Source organism: Miniopterus schreibersii (assembly GCF_964146895.1).
Source record: "Miniopterus schreibersii genome assembly, chromosome: 10".
Taxonomy (NCBI): Eukaryota; Metazoa; Chordata; class Mammalia; order Chiroptera; family Miniopteridae; genus Miniopterus; species Miniopterus schreibersii.
This window is the reverse complement of record NC_138110.1, coordinates 32,134,860-32,159,396: the sequence shown is the minus strand read 5'-3', so window position 1 is coordinate 32,159,396 and position 24,537 is coordinate 32,134,860. Positions and strand designations below refer to the sequence as shown.

General features: G+C 35.4%; 1 protein-coding gene across 1 annotated transcript in view; it reads right to left on the bottom strand.

The window, feature by feature from the left end:
- The window catches only part of CCDC178 (coiled-coil domain containing 178), a gene marked incomplete at both ends in the record, with an annotated part of 249,866 nt that overhangs the window by 158,971 nt on the left and 66,358 nt on the right, over positions 1-24,537 (bottom strand). The window contains 5 exons of the mRNA XM_081149271.1: positions 6,119-6,278; positions 10,824-10,969; positions 16,631-16,744; positions 18,303-18,464; positions 19,780-19,842. Of these exons, the coding sequence (XP_081005397.1) occupies positions 6,119-6,278; positions 10,824-10,969; positions 16,631-16,744; positions 18,303-18,464; positions 19,780-19,842 (645 nt within the window). The remainder of the gene's footprint in view (positions 1-6,118; positions 6,279-10,823; positions 10,970-16,630; positions 16,745-18,302; positions 18,465-19,779; positions 19,843-24,537) is intronic.

Here is a 24,537-nt window from a genome sequence, read left to right as displayed (position 1 = left end):
TCTAGTTTCAAACCTATTCCTCAGTCCATACTCTCAATTTTTGAATTCTGACACCAATAACCATCCTATTGACAAAGTAAAAAACTTGATATATGCTTGAATAATTTTTCTCACCATCTAGCCAAGAAATGCTGACTTCACCAGACTTGGATAAAGGGATAAGGTTCTTTAATGACAGAGTCTTCTGAGACCTGTCTCAGCCATCTTAGCCCCTTCCCACCAACTTTAACTGCTGATGGGATCAGTCCACTTTGGCTCATTAGCAGCAACGGCTGTGCCACAGGAGACCAGTGGAAATCGCTGCTAATTTTAGTGGGATTTTCCTCAGCTGCTGTGGTAGCTTTGTTACTCTTCTGACCAATTATTTGTGAACTAAAACCTAAAGTCTTTAGTGCAACATTCAGAGCCTTCACGTTGAGGCTCCTACCTGTAAGGAAGGCCCTTTTCAAGCCTGCATCTGATCTCCCCACGTAATAAACTACCTGCAGTTCCTTAAGTAACAGTGATTTTTTTGACACCTGTACGCCTTTTCTCTGATTGTTTCTGCCCTCCAAGACTTAGTTCTGTAACGATCACCTTGGCAAGATTTCTCAAATTTCCCTTAAGCTCTTTTTTCCTGGGTTCCAGAGAATTCTGTGCTTAATTCAAGAAGAGCAGTTGTGGCACCTATTTTTAACTTGTACCTGGTTCCTTCACCATTGCTCAGTGAAGCCAATTAAGCGCAGGTGTTACCTTTCATTTAATATGCTGAGAATCTCACCCAGATTCTGACACTCAATATACGACTTCATAATGAATGACTAAATGGGTAAATGAATGAGGAATTATTTCCTTTATCCTTGCCAGAGCCTAACTTAAGCAGGCATGCCACAAAGAGGAAATGAGTCAATGAACAAATCAAAAGGGAAACTTACAAACAGAGATAGGCAAATACTGTATCATCTCACTTATATGTGGAATCTGGGAAAAAGTTGAACTCATAGAAACAAAGGGTCAAATGGTGGTTACCAAGGGCAGTGGGTTGGATGAAAAGGGGAGATACAGGTCAAAGGGTACCAGTCTTCAGTTATAAGATGAATAATATCTGGGGATCTAATGTATTATATGGTGGCTATAGTTAATAATGCCGTATTACATATCTTGATTTGCTAAGAAAGTAAATCTTAAGCATTCTTACCATACACACACACACAAAAGATAATTATGTATATATATACACACATATCAAATCATCATATTGTAGATTTTAAATACAGTGGTACCTCGGTTTTCGAATGTGATCCGTTCCGGAAGACCATTCGAATTCTGAAAGGTTTGAAAACCGAGGGATCCACAGCCGACAGCAAGGCCTCAGGACCTGCCCTCAGCGGAAGCCGTGTGGTATGTTTGACTTCCGGGGCGTGTTCAAACTGAAGCATTTACTTCCGGGTTTACGGCGGTTGGAAACCGAAATGTTCATCAAGGGAGACGTTCGAAACCCAAGGTACCAATGTATATACAATTGTATTTATCAATTATACTTCAATACATAAATGTATGTTAAGTGGTTTTTATTTAATTTGCATAAGATTATCAAATATATGGCTACAGCTTATGCTCCATAGATAATTTATAAAAAAATAAATAAAATGTTTAGTTCAACCAGATTATACTTTTCATGTCATATAAGTTCCTATATTTCAGTCTACTTGAATGTCATAGTCTAATAGCAGTATGTGAAATTTCCTACATGAAGTAATTGTGGGTTTTGCTTTATATATTCGTAGGTCATGTTATTCAGTTCATACAGACTCATGATTTCTAAATAACCATTTTGATCATAGTATTTTTTATATAATGACAATTCTCTCCTATGAATTGTTTTAAAGTTAATATAATCAACACCTACTCTTTTTGTTAGACTAATCTAATTTTGCATTTCATCATCAACTATTCTGGCTTATTTTTTAGATGTGCATTTGTAACCTTTATAGAGCAATGATTAGGATGATTTTGCATTTTCAATTCATTATGATTCAGTTACCTAATTAATTTATATGATAGTTTTATCAGTTCTTGCTTCTATTGTCTTTAATGCTCTCCGTGTTACTACCTTTCTACTACTGTCATTATTACTTTTTTGGTATATTGACTACTTTGGTTTGATTTTATTGCTTTTAATAATATAAAGTGTAGGTATTCTACTTGTATTATATCACTGTTTCAAATTTCCATCTAAATGTGCTCTTATATTAGTAATGCAGATAAACAATGAGAGATAAAGTTGAGAATGTAAGTTTGGGATGTATCATGAGAACCCAGTTGAAAAGTTTACACTTAACTTGTAAAGATATAAAGACTTTTTGAGGAGGGAATGTGGTTAGAGATAGACTTTAGAAAAATTAATTAGACACCATTATGTAGGATGAATAAAGTGAAATGAAAGCACAAGTTTCAGACATGTTACAAGAAAACGATTTTGTAATTAAAGAGAACTGAGGAGAAGAAATGGGGATTATAGACTTACTAGAGACTGATGTCAAATTGGACATGATGTGCAAATAAAAGAACAGAATATATAGGATGTGGTATGTTACTAGTTGACTAGAAAAAATATGGTGGCATTTATAATAAAAATTATTTTGATGACTGGCTTTGCTAGCAGATGATCTGTTTTGGATTTGATTGAGACTCAGTAAGTGGAAACCAGTACCTAAGAACCCATCATGCAAAGACAGAGTTTGGGAGGAGTAGAAATGGGGCAGAAGGTCGGTGAGGCAGCCACTGTATTGATAGTTGAAGCCACGGGAGCTCATGAAGCTTTGAAGAAAAGGGTTAGAGAATATCTGAAGACAGGATCTGGGTATACAAGTTGTTACATTATTATCTCTCAGCATTTTTTTATTCAGCTTGTTGGCTGCTAGTGCTGGGGCTCTGCAGACTCTACATTGGTTGGTTGGGAGTGTGTTGTTGAAGTTCCACATATTTGTGAATTTTCTGGTTTCCCACTATAATTAATTTCTAGTTTCATAAAATTGTGGTTGGAAGACACGTTTCATAATTTCAATCTTCTTAAATTTGTTAAGACCTGTTTTGTGACCTAATATATGTCTAGCCTGGAGAATATCCCGAGTGCGCTTAAGAAAAATGTGTCTTCTGTTGTTATTGGATGGAATGTTCTATATACATCTGTTTGGGTCTAAAATGTAGTTCAAGCCCAGTGTTTCCTTACTGATTTTCTGTCTAGATGATTTATCCATTGTTGAAACTGAGATACTGAAATCCCCTACTGTTATTGTATTGTTGTCTATTTCTCCCTTCATATCTGTTAGAATTTTGCTTAATATGCTTAGGTGCTATACTGAAATTTTAATCTTAAGCAACTGCATTTGCAAATTATAGGCAGTTGGTAAAAACTACATGACATTTTTCAAAAAATCTGTCATTTCAAGATAACTGACATGAATTGTCTACAGAAAAAGACTGAATTTAACTCCAGAAACACATTATATGTTATCTAAATTGTGTACATTTTTCTTAAACTATTTTACTAGCTATTTATATTTCTAATTCTATGGTGTGTTTTCTCAGTACTCAATTAATTCCATTGTGGCCTTTATAAAGTCTTTTATTAAACAATTCTTTCAGATGATCCATAACTGTGATCAATTCTTTAGCCCAGAGGGGACACCCCAGAACAGTAACATGACATACATAATGATGCTTAATGAGACTTGTTTCTTTACGGCGATGCTTTACATTACACACATATTTACAAATTTTTATCTCATCCAATTTCTAAACAGGGATGAGAATAGGTTTTCTATGAAGAATCACATTGTCTTTCTACCCTTTAATACTGATAACTGATCCTAATCACAAACACTGTCACTAATGATGAAATACATCAATCTCTAAACTCTGCATGTTCAAACCCTGTGCTTCTGATCACAGAAGATGAATGCATAACAAACAGCTAGCCAAGCACTGATAAGAGACAGTTTCATATAAATTCAAAGTTACTTAAGAAGCAATTATCAAGATATTTAGCAGAATCCTTTAACTGCTAGAAAACAATAGACAATTTAACTGTTTTCACCTAGAGGGAACAGACTGAATAGTCAGTTCTTCATGTGTTACCAAGAATCAAGAATGAATGAGGAGGAGTGGGCTTCTGCACAGCATGAGGTTTCACTGACGTATCAGGCTGGTGCAGTGTGGAAAGTATCTCTGAGATGCTGTGCTTTTGGCCGCTATCGGGCATCTTGACGTCAAGATTACCAAATAAGAATATGTTCATTCATTTATTCATTCAGGTATTCAACGAGTATTTATCGAGTGCCTCCCTTGCACCAGGCATAGTTCTGAGCTTCTGGGGTACAGAGAATGTGACAGAAAACTCTCCTGTCCTCACAGAGAATATGTTACTGTAGCAGGATTTAATAAAGCAATAGTATGTCTTTTTAAATGTACTTATTTCTAAATTAAGTGTACTTCAGAAAATAAAATATAAACAAGTGACAATTAATGAAAAAAACAAGTTCAGATAGAGATTGGCGCTAAGAAAAAAATAACACATGACACCATGTGATGTGTCCAAGATACACTTCAGAATGGGAAGCTTTTGGATGAAAAGAAATGTAAATCTCAATTACTGAGAGGCTAGTTTTACAGGATTTTTCATTTGTCTCTCTCCTGCTGACCATATTTTGCCATTTCACTAATTATTACTGTTCCATTAAAGTGCTGAAATGCTAGTCAATAAATGATTATTGAGATCCCACTGTGTTCTCAGCACCAGTACGATTGGAAAATGTGGTTGAATTCAAACAACTAATTCTACTGCTGTGATAAAATATAAGGTGGGGAATGATGCTTGTCAGTAAATAACTGAAGCCTTCTTGTTTTGAAGAGTGTGTTTGAGTTTAAGCTTTCCCAGCCATTTATACATCGCATATCTGATATTCAGCCATTCAAGTTCCAGAAACTCCTCCAAGAGGAGGCATCATTTACTGCCACTAGATGGCACCAATTATTTTCATATTTTTAAGCCAACAAAAGAAAACAAAACCTTTTTCTATGTAATGGCTATATTTTAAATGAATGAATGTTACTTAGCACCATTATTAATAAAAGTATTATTTTATTAATAATTTTCTTATAGGAGAAATCAGAGCTAGCATTAAAGAGAGTATGTTCATTCATTCACGTACTTGTTTATTCAATGTATATCTGTCCCAAATAATCGTTTTAAAAAATGCATTGGCAATGTTTTTGGAAACATAAAAAAGAAAAATGTAATTGAATATATTAAATATATATAGTAATTGAATCTATAAATATCAGGATGAAAAATAGCTGATGAAAGTATATTGTGATATTACATAGATCTTTAAAAGTTTTCAGGAAATAGTTTTAACAAACTCCAGTAGAATTCTTTGTTTTAGAAGTAATTTACCATGTGTCTCTCAAAAATAAGCAATATTTATAAATATATTGAAAAAACATGGTATTTATTATTGCAATTAAATGTAAAGAATGATTACAAAATGTAAAATAGTATAGGAATCTCTTAAGTAAACCTGTATCACTTAATCATATCTCTATAAAAATTTAATATGTACAGCTTTATAAAACAATAAAAATTCAGATCTGAAAAGACACATTTTATCACCATTTCCCTGTTTCTAACTAGTAAGTGCAATTAAAACATATGTAAAATGTTTCTAAAGAAAAAGAGCATAATATATTCTCGTTTTTCCAAAAAGTGGTTGGTGAACATTCAAAGTATGTTTATTCAGAAATAAAATGTAACATTCTCCCATTAAAAATGTAAAAATGGCTCTGGAATAAATATAACCTATGCTTTTAAATCAGTAGCCTTCAAAATAAAATAAAGCACAGTGACAAAATGAGAGTGAACATAAAATGCACTGAAAAAAGTAAAGTATAAGTATACTGTATAAACATATAATTACTTAAAAGGAAAAATGAAGTTACATGTTTGTTATGCTAAAATATTTTTAAATTTTAAGCATCTTTGCTACTTCAGAATGAAAAATGAGTGCCTTAAACTAGCTGCTGTTTTGACTATCCCTGTATTTCCTTCATTCTAAAACAGTCAAAATATAATACTTACTTTAAGATCTGCCAGAGTTTTCTGCCTCATGGTAACGAGAGTTCTTTGTCTCTGTTCTTCCTCAATCAATCTCTCTTCACAGGCCTTTTTCTTACTTATGAGATGATCATAAACGGCTTGTGCATGTTCCTTTTTAAATCTTATAGCTAAATATTGCTCCCTATTAAGAAAGAGTTCCAATTACCACTAATCAATTTACATTTTATTTTGTAAAATACACTTAGGATACCTTTTAAAAGACCCAATATTGAAAAATCTTAGAACTGAAGGGCTTTGGGAAAATTCCTGGTCCCTTCCATAACCTCCACAGAGCTACATCTAAGTGATCCAGGGGCAAAAAATTTCTGGAGAAATTTGGTGGATTCTCTTGGGTGTTGACCCACAATGCCTCTCTTTTGTTGGCAGTCCAGAAGAACCCCTCCTCCATGCAGCACATAACTCCAAGGATAAATTTTTTGTAAATCCTCACCCAAGGATTTGTTGTTTTTAATTGATTTTTAGACAGAGAGGACGGGAGGGGGAGAGAGAGAGAGAAAGAAAATAGCGATCTGTTGCCTTCCGTGAGCCTCAACTAGGGATTGAACCCGCAACCTAGGTATGTGCCCTCATCAGGAATCGAACCCTCAACCTTTTGGTGTATGGGAAGACGCACCGACCAGCTGAATAACCCGGCCAGGGCTCCAAGGATACATTCTGATTAGATTAAGCCAACTAGCCACGTGGCCAATTATGCAGGAATGAGTACATATATATATATTAAGATAGCCCAGTAAGATGAAAGGCAAGGACCTAATTCCATGTAGAAGAGGCTCACAATCACTAAATATAAACAAGGGGTCATGTTTTCGAATTTGCTGACAACAAATATAATGGGGAGAGAAAAAAATGAGTACCTAGTGTTCAGCTGCTAAGTCAACCAACCCTGCAGCTTACTTTACCCATGGCCTCCTGTTACACAAGATGATACATTCCTCTATTGTTTATAATTTTTTTTTCTTTTTTTTTACATATCTTTATTGATTTCAGAGAGAGGAAAGGAGAGGGAGAGAGAGAGAGAAACAATGATGACAGAGTCATTGATCGAGCCCGCAACCCGGGCTTGTGCCCTGACCGGGAATCAAACCCCAATCACCTGGATCCTAGGTCGATGCTCAACCGCTGAGCCACGCCCAGCTGGGGTCCTCTATTGTTTAAGCTGATGTGTTACTGTGAGTGTGTGTGTGTGTGTGTGTGTGTATGCATGCATGTATCTGTCTGTATGTATTTCGTCATATGCAACTAAGTACATCTTGACAAAGAGGGAAAATTATTTTCATGGTGAAATCAGTAGTGATGTATAAAGCAACCCTAGCGGAATAAGCCTCAAAAGGTACTCAAAACAATACTGCAAAAATAACTATGCTTTAGAAATAATTTCCAGAGTCGATCAACAACCCAGAATCCAGAGTAAGAAGATGCAAAAGCTCAGCACAGTTTGTTACCCACATTCGCTTTAATCTCTACAGGTATAGAAAATTGAATAGTTTGCATAGTTAGCTATAAAGACAGCAGGACTAAAAATTTTGAGGGGCTAAAATGTTCAAATGCTTTGAATGTATTATCTCATTTAATACAACCACAACCCTCTGAAGGAATAATTATAGCAATTTACAGGTGAGGAATGTAAACTTCAGCATAATTAGCTTCTGTAAGCTAATTAGTAAATGACAGAACCAGAATGCAAATCCAGTTCTGTCTGACTCTGTTTGATTCAGCAGCTCAACACTGAAATACTCATTTTTCTCTCTCTCTCCACTATGTTATCACTAAATTTGAAACAATGACTCTTTATTCACATTTTTAGATATGAGCTTCTCCTAAATGGAACAAGGTCCTTTCCTTTCACCTGTCTTGCCCTTGTTTTTTCCACTTTATCACTCATACAAACAACATCCAAAATTCTTATGTGATGTCCTGTGTAAGAATTCCATAAGACTGAAATGTGGAGCACAGGGACCAATGAAATTCACAGAGAGGAGCAGGTATGACCAAAACCAAGAAGCTCTCATAGTTGCTCCTAGCAAATATCACTATATCTTGACCACATATGTTTTATTCTCTACACTGTTCTGATATTTGATATTGATTATATTCATATCAATATAAAAATATAGCATTTTATTAACTATATATTATATATACTATATATGTTTATATGTGTACGTGTGTATGAAAACAGTGTTTCCTTTCTCACAGTGATAAAAAGAACAACTTTGAAGTCCTATATGTCTGAGTTTGGATCCTTTTACTTTCCAGTTAAGAAACAATTGTAAAAATTTAATGAGAGCCAAGAGTAGCCTTGATAGCTATTATTTTTATTGTTTTTAATCAACATATTTCATTTGTTTTGCATATGCAAGGTCTGTCTCTCTAAAACTATCTTCAGACACTTGCAGGTACACTTTCCCACTTGATATTTCTTTGTTCTTCTTGGTGCCTGGCACTAGATGTACTGTGGATTCTTAATAAATAATGATTAACCCGACATGGTCACCTATTGAAAGTACCAACAGATTATCCTAATACAGTCATGTGCCACTTAACAATGGGGATATTCTCTGAGAAATTCGTTGTTAGGCGATGTTGTCACTGTGCAAACATCACAGAGTGCAGTTACACAAAGCTACATGGTCTAGCCTACTACACACCTTGGCTATGTGGTGTAGCCTATTGCTCCCAGGCTACAACCTAAACACCATGTTACTGTACAAAACAACGTGAGATTAAATCAAGCACAAGATAAAATGATGCAATCAAAAGACAAAGTAAGCACGAGATATATGAGGCTGCTGCCAGTGAAGACAGCTTACTGTTTTACAGCAAACTTTGTTTTGTAAGTAGAAAGAGTATGCTGTAAAATACTAATTAAAAGTATACTACAATACATACATAAGCCAGTAACAGTCATTTATTTTCATTATCAAGTATTATGTGCTGTACATAATCGTATGTGCTATCCTTTTACACGACCAGCAGCACAGTCGGTTTGTTTGCACCAGCCTCGCCACCGAAGAGTAATGTGTCATGCTACACACTCGTGACGTCTAGATGTCACTAGACAATAGCAATTTTTCAGTTCCATTATAACCTTAGGGACCTCTGTTGTATATGGGGTCAGTCACCGACTAAAACATTGTTTTGCAGTACATGACTGCACATGTTCTGTGCATGATTATCTGCAATAGCCTTCCTTTCCAATCCTAGTTCAGGGAGTCAATATACACAGTTGAAAGAGCACACACTTTGGAACGGGATGGACTTAATCTGGAGCTAGCTCTACCACTAATTAGCTGTGCAATCTTAAGACAATCATTTAATTTCCTTGAGCTTCTGTTTGCTCAGCATTCATATGGGAATGTTATTACAAAATTTAAGAATTTTTTTTGAGAACTGGATAAGGTACATAGATTTCCCTCACAGTGCCTGGCATATAAGAAAGCAATCAGTGGTAGCTTTAACTATTACTTGACATTATCTCTATTAATTAATAGATTTGTAAGCAATACCCCAGTGTCGCCTATTCTTTTTATCTTTTTCCTGTAGAACGGCAGAGTTTTGTCAAGTTCCATTCACTGGAACATGGTGACCACTTTTGTCACAAAGGCATTACAAATGTAGGCACAAGATGGAAGAAAATTGTTAGGACTGAAATGGTAAGAATCCTGAAGAGAGAAAAAAATCTTCAGCTCCTGAATTAGATCCTTATTAGTTTAAATGTGAATTATATAATTTAGGCTTAGAAATTTGAGCCCCAAAATATTCTTACAACTAATAAACAATATAGATAAATATTTTTCGAAGTATACAACATGTTTCCTTACTTTCTTACATGATATACTGAATATGATTTAGTCTTTTTCAGATAAAGCTATACGATCATTTGGGGAAAAAGTTTTTACCCTATGGTAATAGCGAAATGAATCCTTGTTGAGTGCACTGACTTGCAGCCATTTACGGTATATGGTATTAGGCTGTGCATAAGTGTTTCTCTGACACCTTATATCCCTCGAGTGCCATGAATTTGCTAAGGCTGCATTAGCCTTCTATATTTAAGTCGAAGTATAATTCCTAAATGTGACAAATGCATATTCCTTCAATAGCCCTCCAAGCCCTGTTCTCAATGTATTACAAAATAAAAAATGAGAACCACGAGGAGTAAATGAAGACTGTTTAAGTTCTAGGTGAGGGTCTATGGATACCCTAATGTTCTTGGAGCACAATCATTCCCCAAGGGACAGGCTTTACTAACCCTCGTCAGGTACAGCCCCAACTAATGAGGGAACTTCTTTTATAGAATATCTATTTCTAAATTCTTACCTCAAAGCTTATTTTAAAAGTTTGAGTGAAAAACCACATGTTATTAACCATGTCATGTAAGTGAGAAATACTAAAATTCGTAGGAAGGTTTACTAAGTTCAAAAGAAATACAAATTCATATAGTTGGAAAAAGAGAAGCATTCCCAATTATTCGAGTGAAAATAAACCTAGTGGAGCAGTGAAAAATAAAAGCAATTTATGATCTTATTTTTAAACCAAAATTATCAAACAGCACATGTGTATTCCACATCAAACTATGATAGAAAAGATGGATCATTTAAAATATGAATTATCTCTTTTATAAATAATACATTAAACATTTAATATTTGATACAATGTAAGTACATACCTCAAAGTGTCCAGTATCTGATCAAAAATTTTCTTTGCCTTTTCTTTTTCTTCTAGGTCCTTATTCAATTTACTTACTTGTTTTTGAAAAACAGCTGTTTTAGATTTAGTTGATTCTATTTCACTAAAAATTGTTGAGCTCTTTCCCTGGAAAACAAATTCAGAAATGTTTTATTTTAAAGCCTTAGGGTTTAGGGGCACAACTACATTTGGTCATATGAACAATTAAGAGCAAATAGTAGCTTCTTATCAATTTAAGCACTAAGTGCCCTGGCTGGGGTGGCATCATCCCGTGCACCGGGGGGTTGCCTGTTTGGTTCTTGGACAGGGCACATGCCTGTGCTGTGGGCTCGATTTCCCCCATGGGGGGCGTGCAGGGCGCAGCCTATCAATGGTGCCCTCTCACACTGACGTTTCTCTCTCCCTCTCCCTTCTTCTCTAAAAGTCAGTACAAAAATCTTATATATATACACACAATAACTTATGTTTATGTCTTTCTCCATTGCTACATCTGATGAGATTTTGCAAAAGATGGGACCATGCGCTGGGACTATCTATTCTCTCTTCCCCCATCTTTCCCCCTCTCTCCCCCTCACCCTCTCCCCCCTGCACTAGTCTGTCCCCATTCTCACACACACATGCGCACCTTCAAGTCATGTGCTTTCAAGATGCAAACATGTGGCCACTGGTTTTCAAATATGTACACTGAAGGTGGGAAAGGATATATATTGTTCTGATCTTTCAAAAAAAAAATCGGTATTTAATTCCAGTGCAATTTCTCACGCAGGCCTCTGCAGTTCCAGACCGGAGATTTGATTTTACATGATCCCTTCATGCTTGTTGGTATATATATATATTGACTGAATAACTTACTGACTGGTGACTTACTGAATGCTGTTCCCTGTGTCTGGCATTGCTTCTAATTGGTGCTACTCTTCCAACTGATGCCAAGATCTCAATTTCTCCCTATGCTTTTATTTTCTCCATTTCTCCCATAGGCTTCCTAATTCTCTACTCATAGATTTCAAGAACAGCTAATCTTTTATGTTTATTTTCCTATAAAACTCTGCTGTTTGTCCAAGATTTTGAACATTGGCCACTGTCTTTGAATTTACATATCCTCCCTGTTCTCTTTTTCTGGAAGTTCTAGAATTTTTCTACTGATAAATGAAGGGCTTTTTGTTTGTTTGTTTGTTTTTCTTTGTTAATATCAGAATGCAGTTGAAAGACAGCTGAATGAGATTCTTCAATGGGCCCGCTAGGATATTTTATTATTACTGCGACAAAAATCAATCCCCCAAAAAAGAGTATGGAGAGGCACAAGTGTGGAGTAAAGTAAGGAGGTAAGGGTCAAAGAATGAGCAACTCTGAATACAGCATGTTACCAATCACTAAACTTGACTTTCAGATGAGATTCCATAATTCATGCCTTAATCCAGAGTGATGATTCCCAGGGAAAACTGAGAAAACTTCAGAAGCAATGGTGTCAACAACTTAGACCATACTAGCCAATTCAGCACTGCTGAAGGTGGTGCCAGAGGATCCTGCACTAAAGGAGAGAAAGAGGCTGTGCTTCCCACAAGCAGCAGTGAAAAACAAAAATTGCATATTTTGGCACCAGTAATAGGTACCATCAGTGAGGCTCTGTACCCCTGCCATGGCATCAAAAATACCAGAGACATCCCCATAGTGATTTGAGTCTGGAGAGATGAAAATGTTAGATGCCGTATGTCAGGAGTACAAATCTGCATATCTCAGTGAGCAAAAGCTTGAGGACTCCAAGTGCAATTTGTAAATCTTTTGATGAATATGGAAGTATCACCAGAGCAAATGGGAATAGAGGCATAAAACAGTACATTTATAATATGACCATTTCTTGGATTATTTTTTTCTCTAGCCTGGGTGACAAAGGTTTCAGCAATTTGGAGGCTTTCCACCCAAAGGCACTTTCATGTCCAGACTTGGAAAGGTCTGAAAATCTGAATTGCAGTTAATTATTGTTTTGCTATATGTCATTTTTCATTACTTCCTTATCTCAAAAACTTTCAAACCACACATTTAAAAAATATTAAGTAATAAAAATTATAGTTAGATTCTAAATTATTAAGGTGAATTTATATTTTTAATTTTTATTAGGATTTAATAAATGTTACCTAAATATAATAAGTTCAATGTCTACACCTAAGATTTAAATTGGGGTTAAAAATAGTAAAAATTTAGTAATCATTTCTATCTTGGTCCACGATTGAAATGCTTATGCACAGGAAAAGATAAAATTATTTGTGTTAGAACTTAAGTTCTTATACAGAAAATGGCATCTATAGCACTGACTGTGTGCCAATCAGTATGATGAGTAGTTAATAAATGCTGTTAGTGATGTTTGATATCACAACAGTTTGCAAGTCCCTTTAGAGTGGGGTCCAATAGCATGGCCTACAGGCACCTCTTCCTCTGGGCATTGCCTGTCTCACTAGCATGATCTCTTTTCACTCTTCTAACAGGTGCCCGGCTCACTGGCCATACTGACCCACTTGCCATTCCACAAACACATTGCGTTTTCCCCTGATCGCTTCGCTTCGTAAACACAGTGTCTGTTTCTCAAATGCCCTTACCTCATTTCTTCAAGCTAAAAATTATATAATAAATAATAATAATAATAGAAACCATTTGTTAAATATTTCCAGTGCCAATTATTCTTTTAAGTGTTTTATGTATATTATCTATATTCTCTTCAGTATCATGGCAAGGCAGGTACCCAACCTCTACTTATACCATTAGTATTCTCATTTTTAGACACCACCTCTTCTGAAAAACCTTCCAATTCCCTCAGTTCACCCTGGTTTCCTCCCCCTCCATCTTTTGCACGTGACGTGGCTGTCCTCGCCCCGCTCACAATTAATTTTTCCTATATTTCTCTCTTAGCCTGTAAAATATGGGCTTGTTTTTGCCTTTAGTGTAAGAGTTTAGATGAAAATTTATTTGAAATGTATAGAATGAAATGTATTTATGAAATGTATAGAGTTTAATAAATTTATTGTATAATTATTAATGCTGCTGCTGCTTCGTCTGCTCCCCAACAAAAAGACGTGGAGTGAACTCCAGAGGAGTTAACCAAGTTCTCCTTTTACTTCCCTAACTCCAGCAACTTCCAACAACATTTAATATATTTAAAGTGCGCAAGAGTAATTGGAAAGAAAAAATTAATTTGAAGGACAAATAAAATTAACCCTTGTCTAATCCTCCAACTTCTAGTACCTTCTGTAATATTGAGAACACGAACACACACACACACACACACACACACACACACACACACACACACACAAATAGTATTCAGCCACATTTTTCTTGGAATTTGTTTATATTTGTTAGATATGCCACCTTTGGCAATTTTTAGTTAATATTTTTGAAATTAATATTTAGATATGGACATAAGAACCGTGGTAGCTTTCTGTTGCTGTGATAAACACATATGTTTTAATCTTTCGTGATGTGTTACAAGTAATTTGTTATCAGTAACGGTAGTGTGTTAAGTAGTAACAGCTGGTATGAATGTTTTGTTCCTGATTTTAATGGAAATACTTTTCATGTTTCATTATTAAATATGATGTTTGATGGAAAATACTGTTAGAGACATTGAAACACATATTATCAAGGTAAGGATGTTTTCATTCTATCTCTAGACAGGTAAGTATCTTTTTAAAAATCACTAGTGGCTATAGAGTTGTATCAAATATTTTAGGTTAATTGTCTTTCATTTCTGCAAATGTAGTGAATCATATTAATACAATTGTTTATATTGAGTCATCTTCACATTCTTCAAAGGAATCTTACTTTGCATAGTATATTCTTTTCAGTACATTGTAAAATTCGATTTGCTGATATATTTAAGAATTTGTCATCTATATTCATAAGTGAGGTCACCTTTAAATTTTTAATGCTAATATTTTCATTTATGATTTCAAGGCTACATTATTATAGAATGAATTTAAAAGCTTTCCACTCTTTCTTATGCCATGTACCTAGCTGTTGTAGGAAAGCCTGTAAAATCTGGGCTTGTTTTTGCCTTTAGTGTAAGAATTTAGACAAAAATTTATTTAAATTTATGAAATTTATAGAATTGCGCAAATTTACTGTATAATTACTCATCTACTGTTGCTGTTTTTTCTCTTCACCCAGTTTTCCTCATTTATATTTTATAAATATATACTTCACATAGATTTTAAAACAAATTGCTAGCCCATTGGGGGGGTGGCTCAGCAGCTGAGCATCAACCTAGGATCCAGATCACGGTTCGATTCCCCATCAGGGCACATGCCCGGGTTGCGGGCTCGATCCCCAGTCAGGGGCGTGCAGGAGGCAGCCGATCAATAATGACTCTCTCATCATTGACGTTTCTCTCTCCTCTCTCAACCTTCCTCTGTCTGAAATCAATAAAGATATATATTTTTTTAAATTGCTATGCAAAATAGCATTCTTTCCTTCACTTCTATATAAAACTATGTCTCTTTTATTTTTTCCTATATTTCTCTCTTAATTACTGTTAATATCTATTTGTTTCTCTTTTGGCATTAATACATATGCCAAATACTTTTAGTTTTTCTTACCAAAATAATGCATTGGTAATAGCAAAGTATGATCTTGGCCCAATTTTGCTGTATAATTTATTATCAATCATTTACAAGTAAATGGTAATTTGTATTTCTAAATAGTCCTTAAAACAGAAGCAAATTAATAATGAAAATGTAATTTAAAAATATTTCCAGTAGTTTACATATTATTGTTCTTTTAGCTATATTTTTTGTCATTGAGTTCTGATTGTACTTCATTGTGGTCAATAAGAGCAACCTGTAAGATTTGACCAGTATAACGCAATGGTTAAGAGCATAGATTCCAGTGCCAGGGCCAGACATAGTCAGTCTCAACTGTATACTAAGGAGCTATGTGAAACTGAATTCTTAAAAAACAAGGCATCAGATGCTTCAGTTGTAGAATGGATATAATAATAGCACATTCTTCATACAGTTTTCATGAAGACAAAATGAGTTAATATGTTAGAACACTTAGAACAATGCCTGGCATATAGAAAACGTGCAACATATTAATAATTTTTTATTATTATTATAAGCATTATTATTTTCCTCAGTAATATTTTTATGTTTCTTTTGTGGCCCAGTAGAGGGCAAACTCTTTTTAATGATATAATCACATCTCTAACTCATAGCCCACATGCTGTCCACTCACAAATCCTGTGGCGACCTTTAAAATATATCCAGGGGAGAACAAGTTAAAGGCAATGGACTATCTCTACTTCCCCATATCCAATGATTCTCTAAAGATAGAATATCAGATGTAAGGATTTTCAGGGGGTAAATATTTATAATTTTGAAAAAGCCCTGAAGCGTTTTGCTATATATAGCAACTTGTTCATACTGCCTACATACCGGTTTGAGGGTAAAATTTAGATGTCAGACATCAACAAATGTTTCAGTCTAGAGATTGGTTTCATTTATAGAAACATGGTACTATTTAGTACACTACACATGTCTGTCTCTACTTTGCAGGAAAGGTAACAGGAGATAAACTCAATCAATGGGGAAGACGCTGTGAGGGGAAATGAACACACAGAGACTGTGTGAGGGGGCTGGCACGTGCGTGAATGCATGCACATGCACACATAAGTACATGCAAAATCAATTTAATGAAACCAATTAGAAATGAGAGGCATCCATCTAAAACTATATTTTCTTGAATAGTTTTAACTGACATAAAGGGTAAATTAAAAAATTTTCATATTAAATTTCTTACCTCAGTTTCTATTAGTGCTTCTTGGGTTTTCTTCCCCTTTCTTTGCAACTTTTTCTGTGTCTTTTTCACATTGGTTTTAATTTTGTCTCTCTTTTCAATTATATCACTTAGTGTCTAGGAGAGATTCCAAAATTAAGATGTGTAGCATTTACAATCCAATTATCCTGGTTTAGATCAAATAGTCCCCAAGTGACCATTCTAATAATAACAATATATATTTTTATATAAAGGGAAAGGAACACCATACATGAATTACAAAAACATACTACGATATCCACAATCCCAATATTCAGTTTGAATTACCTGAGAAAAAAGAAATCCTATCAATTTTAGCTAACACACACTAATAAACTCAAATAGAAATTATACATTTTCATCACAATATTCAAAATCTTTTAACCAAAATTAAACCTCCAAATACAAATTGTCAGTAATCATTACAGAAAGTGTATAAAAACTTATTCTTTCCAAGAGTTTAAGCTAAATAAAAGTTCTTATAATTTATAAACTATTACAATATAATAAAAACAAATATAATTACTAAACCACAAGAAGATATAAAACAATGGCTACTATAAAATAAGGGAAAATAAAAGTCACTAATCTTTCCTGGAATTCATTCTCACACTGAGATGATTGTACTGAGGCTTTTGATGCAATTAATAAATTTCCATCATTAATGTAAAGAAGAGTCATTATTAAAATCATTTATTTCACTAGGTGTTAGTTACATGAGCTCTAGGATAAGCATTTAGAAGCCTTAAGTAGGATAATATACCCAGAATTTATTGTTTCCATGCTTTATGCACTTGAACAAGCTGCTTCAGACATTTAGGCCCAGTTTTCTCAAGTCTATGATACAGATAAACTTTCTGTTGCCTGTTCCATAGAGAGGCTTTGAAGGTCAAAATAAACTTTCCTATTAGGGACACTTGGCGAATCACAAAGATTTTAAAATAAAGAAAATTTGAAAAGACTAAGAATACAAAGTTACACCATAGTTTGCAATGATAAAAAAAAAAGTCCTGCTGTCAAAATGGCCCAAATGAATAACATGTATCTACTCCCTGCAGCTAAAGACAAGTATGCATAACTCTTACCACACCCTCTACTTCTCCAAAAGACTAATGACATGATGTATACATATTTTTCTACCAATTTTTTCTTTGGGAAGGGCTAGTAATATCAGTTACTGCCATGAACTTGTTGTTTTGAAAATATTTCATCGACATTTGCTTTCCTTTTCATCCTAGCTGTTTTCTGCATACATCAAAAATTTACTCTGAAAATGTCAAGATGCATTATATTTTATATTTGAGTAAACACAGCTTTAGCATTTTATTAATGAGCAGTGAAGACTTTGAATTAAACGTAGCACGCTGGGCGATCATACCAAATAAATCACCGCTCACGTACTGGAGAGCTGATTTTCCTAAGCGCCCTCCAAGACACACGGCAGAGGGTTCCGGGCAGCGGCACTGACGGGCCTGCTGCGATTCCACCGCAGGCCAGCTGTGCGCTCATGAAGCAGTTACTTATTCTGTCCACTGTCTTACGCCTTCCTACGTGAAATCATGATTTCCCAAATAATAATAATATAAAAATCATGTACCTGGTTTATCAAGCTACATATCCCTGAAAATTCGTTGCTGGGTTAGTGGGAAATGCTTACGTCGAAATGCTCCCTGTGGGCCATTTTGATTCTCTGGGCATCCTCCTCAACTTGTAGCAGAGGCTCCTCCAACTCGGCCAGGATCAGCGAGTACACCGCCTTCTTCTGCAGAAGCTCCTCCTTCTCAAGCACCTCTTCTTCTTGGAGGGTAAGCAGTCTTTTCTGCCGGCAAAGATTCAAAGCAGTTCAGTCAGTCACTAATTACCCGAACTGTCTCCAATCTTGCACCAGTCAGGAATATTTGCTGTTATTTGCCACCATAAAAAGCAACAGGTGTGGATACAGCAAATTTAAAGAGTGTACAGTTTATTATTTTAAAAGTGACAAGAAAAAATATTAATGAAAGATAAAAATCAAACATTCTTAAGTACGTGTTGGAAGGTAAAAAAGGTCAGAGAAACACACCACCAACAAATACTGAAACATATGTTAATTCCTGGCATCTTAGTCCAAATATAACCAAGCAACAAGAAGCTAATAACAATATAGTAAGCAAGAAGGGCTGAGAGATTACTGAATTATTAACTATATAAATTAGGAGAGTTGGCATTTTCACACATATAGAAGTAGAGAAACACTGCTTTGTATGCTTGGAAATGTCAAATTTCCTAACAGAGCCCGGCCAGGCGTGGCTCAGCAGTTGAGCATCGACCTAGGATCCAGGAGATCAGGGTTCGATTCCCAGTCAGGGCACATGCCTGGGGTGCGGGCTAGGCAGCCGATCAATGACTCTCTCATCATTGATGTTTCTATCTTTCTCTCTCCCCCCTCCTTTCCTCTCTCTGAAATCATTAAAGACACATTTTTAAAAAAATAAAAATTTCCTAACAGAAGAAATTGCAAATTTTGTGTTTGTTTCAAAGAGGGCCAGAGGTGCAGATAATCCCAAATAACCTTTAAAAAATAACACTGTTTTGGATTCTTTTGTCTCTTGATTTTATTTTTCTAATAAAAATAATTTCAAATATTTATGTATTTTTGAAGGAGAGGCATTCTAGGAAGATGACAGGGTTTCAAAGCATATGTAGGTGGTGTAGAGTTAAAAAAATTAAAATGGATTTTACTAGCTCTAATGCTTCAGTCTCATTTTTTTCTTTACACGGAACAATCATAGCATATTTTTCTTTTAGTGTTAAATAAAGAAATTCAATTGAAAGGCATTAAAAGTAAAGAAAACATATCATCACAAAGCAAACTAAAGAGGCACTTAGGATTAGGATCCCACTGCCCCTTTGCTAGACTAGCAGAAATTCCCATTCAGCCACAGAATGAGATATGTATACCGGAGGTCAGCGTCTTTACGCACCATCAGACACGGCCAGTCCTACATGGAGGGCAACTGTCACCAGCTAAGGAGAGAAAACTGCTGGCTTGCAAACCAAGCAGTAAGAAGATGCCTCATTATAGACAAATTTAAAATGCTAAGTAAAATGCAAATTAAAGGAAAGCTAAAATATTAGATGCAAGTCGGGATTACCTGAAGCATCATCCCATTGGCTACTTCACCTCGAGTGAGTCTTTTCAAGAATTCTTCTCGACCCTATAAATCATCAAATTTTTTAAATAGGAGTTTTTATTTATATAATGTCATTTTTAAAGACAATTGCTAACACAAGATACATTTTACTTATGTTATAATAAAAAGCAAAACATTTGTTACAAATTGAGTATTATAAACAAACAAACAAACGCGCCTGCTGTTATTTGAGGCAAAGCTAGCATGCGATACAAGGCCACGAAACAGAACACAGAATTTCAGTTCAACTCACTTTATACTTTATACTCTGGAACTGAAGTATCAGAGTAATAAAAATGGGAAAAACTAGACAGTCTTCAGTTCCGCTTTTTAAAAACTCTCAATCTGTTTTTAATATTAATTTCCATAAAGAAAACATTCAACTTTGAAAATAAGATAGGCACGATTCACGCGTGAAGTTCGCAAAATGGGCAGATTCTCCATTTGGTTAGAATGATTCCTTTTTTCTTTCTTCATTCTCTTTTCTCTTTTTTTATATCATTTCTTATAAGTTAATAGGCAAAATATTTTTGGAAAAATCTTTCTGTTACTTGGATAAAGAGTTATAAACTCTTCTAAGTTGTATTATACATTATCACACAACCAGATTGAGAAATAATTCAAAAAGTTCCTTCTGTTTTATTTTTTTAACAATTTTAAAAATGTATTTTTGTTGTTAATATTACAGATGTCTCCCGTTTTCCCCCACTGCCCCCTCCACCCAGCACCTGCTTCACCCCAGCCTTCAAAAGCACTATTTAGTCTGTGTCCATGGGTTATGTAGATATGCATATAAATTCTTCGGTTAATCTCTTCCCACCCCACCCCTACACCCTTCCCTCTGAGATCTGTCAGTCTGTTCCATGAATCCATGTATCTGGACCTATTTTGTCCCTCAGTTTATTTTGTTCATTAAATACCACATATAAGTGAGATCATATGTTACTTGTCTTTCTCTGCCTTACTTATTTCGCTTAGCATAATACTCTCCAGGTCCATCTATGCTATAGCAAAGGGTAAGAGATCCTTCTTTTTTACAGCTGCGTAGTATTCCATGGTGTAAATGTCCCACAGCTTTTTTATCCACTCATCTACTGATGGGCACTTGGGCTATTTCCAGATCTTAGCTATTGTAAATTGTGCTGCTATGAACATAGGGGTGCATATATTCTTTATTAGTGTTTCAGGATTCTTAGGGTATATTCCTAGAAGCGGGATCACTGGGTCAAATGAAGTTCCATTTTCAGCTTTTTGAGGAAACTCCATACTGTTTTCCATAGTGGCTGCACCAGTCTGCATTCCCACCAGCAGTGTACTAGGGCTCCCCTTTCCCCACACCCTCACCAGCACTTGTAGTTCGTTGACTTATTGATGGAGCCATTCTGACAGGTGTGAAGTGATACCTCACTGTGGTTTTAATTTGCATCTCTCTGATGGTTAGTGACGTTGAGCATCTTTTCATATGTCTATTGGCCATCTGTATGTCCTCTTTGGAGAAGTGTCTATTCAGGTCCTTTGTCCATTTTTAATTGGATTGTTTGTCTGTCTTTTGTTAAATTGTGTAAGTGCTTTATATATTTTGGAAATTAACCCACCAGATGTGTCGCTGATGATTATGTTCTCCCATACAGTGGGTTTCCTTTTCATTTTGGTTTCTTTTGCTGTGCAGAAACTTTTTTTGTTTGATGTAGTCCCATTTTATTTATTTTTTCCTTTGTTTCTCTTGCCCCAGGAGATGTATTAGCGAATATTCTGCTATGAGAGATGTCTGAGATTTTACTGTCTATGTTTTCTTCTAGGATTTTTATGGTTTTGAGACTTATATTTAAGTCTTTTATCCATTTTGAGTTTATTTTTGCGTTTTGTGTAAGTTGGTGGTCTAGTTAAAAGTTCCTTCTGCTTTAGCATTACACCCTGGAACCCCTCATTTGAGAGATGATTTGGCTTCTACATAGGCTGTCCTCCACATCTGAAAGAGATGTAAAGCTTTGCAGAGGTAAAGTGGAGGTTCAGAAATGTCTAATATCCCTCCTTCATTACGGACCCATTCATCGTACCCCAGGGTCTACAGAGACAATATAAAGAAACAACAACTCGATAAGTCTCTCCTACAACTCTTCCTTTTCTTGGTATAGCAACTCATCAAAATCATGCTTTCCTAAAATGAAATAAAAATTCCAAAGAAAGAAAAAAAAGTGCCAAGGAAAGCAATAACTTTAATATATTACCTCACCTAAGGATGTACCTACCTCTAAAGCCAATTTATACAATGATACATTTTGATAATTTAAATGAAATTAGTTGCCTCTTCTAACATGATAGCAGACAGAGTGGTTTATCAATTTGTTCAATATTTAATTAAGAGGGAACCAAATTAAAACGTCTCTATAAACTGGAGAGAAATACATCGTATTCCAAAAAGAGAGTGCTACATTTGTCCTTTGTCAGAAACTAATTGAAAAAGTGTGTGTGTCTCTGTGTGTGTGTGTGTGTGTGTATGTGTGTGTGTACTGAAGAGGTGAGTTGGGATGTAAGGCATGAAACTGAAAAGGTGACTATCAGATTATGTAGGATCTTTAAGGCACAGCAAGAAAAATAGTGAAGGATGTTAGGTAAGGTATGTGTATCAGAAAGGTCACTTTGGCCGCAATAAGGATTGATTAGTTTTTGTTTCCTTAAAATTTATCCATTTATCCTTCAAAAAATTGTTTTTAATTATAATCCAGTAAGAGGGTAATTCATTGTTTAAATGAATTTAAGTTCCTGAACTTAGAACTATTAACAGTACACAATGTAAGGCTAATAAAAACTGTAGGCAGCATATGAGAAATTACAATAAAACAGGCTAGGCGTTTGAAGCTGTAAAACAATTGGATTTCTCTGAAAAGAAGGGAAAGAGTCCCTAGAATTTTGAAATCTGTATATTTGTACAAAACCAACTTAACCTGTTACCAACGGGCAAATCTGCAGTCCCCACAGGAAAAACGTCCAGAGCTTCACTCTTAACCCCTCTGGGAACCCTTCTGAGCTCTGTTTCCTACCATACCCCCCAAACTCTGTGACTCAGAGACCAAGGTCAGATGACTGATCACCAGAAGGGAAGGTATCTATTACTGGCTGGGCTGCCAATGTCACACTTGTACCAAACACAGGGCCACAGGGAGTGTTTCCGGTCACATGTTCAAGGCCTTCCTTTGGTACTATCCCCTTACTAGAGGTATGACTAGTTCCCTAGGCACTGGTAAAATGCCCTGAAGCTGGCCAGTTCCTAGAAGAACTAGTGAGTTACTGTGACCTTCAAAACACCCTAGAACATGCTAAAGACTGATATAAGGTGAGCTCTGATGGTCATAGGTCTTGGGCCATGAAGTACATCTGAGTGGGGGGACTCGTTTGTCTTACAATCTTGTTGTCAAAGGTGGTGTACTCTGCAAAGCTGACTGGGAGGTGGGGTTTGGTGTGCAGGATCCTCCTTAAAGAGTGCACCTGGAATAAACTCCTGTTGGACTAGACGGGGGATGGGACAGGAAGGAAGGAAGGAAGACGATGGGAGAAGAAAGCAGAATTGGGCAGAAACATAGGCTGAGCTGCAACAGCCCCATACTCTATCCTCAGCTTCCAGTACTCTGTCCCATATATAATATTTGTTGAATGAATAATTTATTGAACAAATGCATTAACCAATTACACACTGCTTTTAATCCCTAGTTTGAGGAATGAAACTGTAAAAGTTTCAGGTTCTTTCAAAGTCAAAAATATGTTCTTAAAAAATCTCTTTATATAATGAGAAACTCAGGATCAGCTAAAATATCATTATCAAACAAATTCCCATTTATAAACAGCATCTTGAAGGTGGGTAGTAAAACAAGGCCTACAAGATGTAGGAAAATGGGTGACGTCGTCAGAAAGGCAGGGAGGTAAGTAGCCAAGTAAGAGCTGAAAGAAGACTACCTTTTGCAGGAACATGGCCTGCAGCCCAATTTGTGCCAGGCTTTTCAGCTCTTCAAACTGCCAACTCATTATAAAGGGAATGAAAGCCCAGAAACATCACTATTTCATAATTGCTACAGTAAAAGATTCAACCAAGAATTGTCAATAGATGCTCAGTCCATCAAGTGGCATTTTTTAGAAACAAAGACACAGTTGCATATTCTTTAAATATCACTCAATTGAGTACTTATTAACTACAATAGGAAAATGGATTAATCTCTTGGCCATAACTTTAACCAAATGATCAAGCTTATTATCACTAGCAATGAGACAAACTTATACTATGTACTTTGTGACATATTTCATTGATACAATATGATAACCATGTAATATTCCTGCCAAAATGTTTAACCTGAATCTAACCATGAGCAAACAAAAAGGTAAATCCATATTGAGAGAAATTCTGCAAAGTAACTGGCCTAGACTCTTTTTAAAAATGTCAATATAATGAAAATACAATTTTTTTTTTAATGTAGGGGATTCTTTAAGATTAAAGGAGACTCAAAAGTTATAACAAAACTGCAATACATGATGATCAATTACATATAGCAACCAATTAAGTTAAAGAAATTTGTATGTGGACTATAAATTCGTGCCTATTATTTAATCATTGCCTCTTAGCTCTGCACCACTCTTTTAACTCTAATTTGAGACACTGGAGCTGGATCTTGTAAAGAGTTTTCGTTTGCAGCTGGAATAAAGTTAGGTTTATCAATAGAGGGCAGCGGA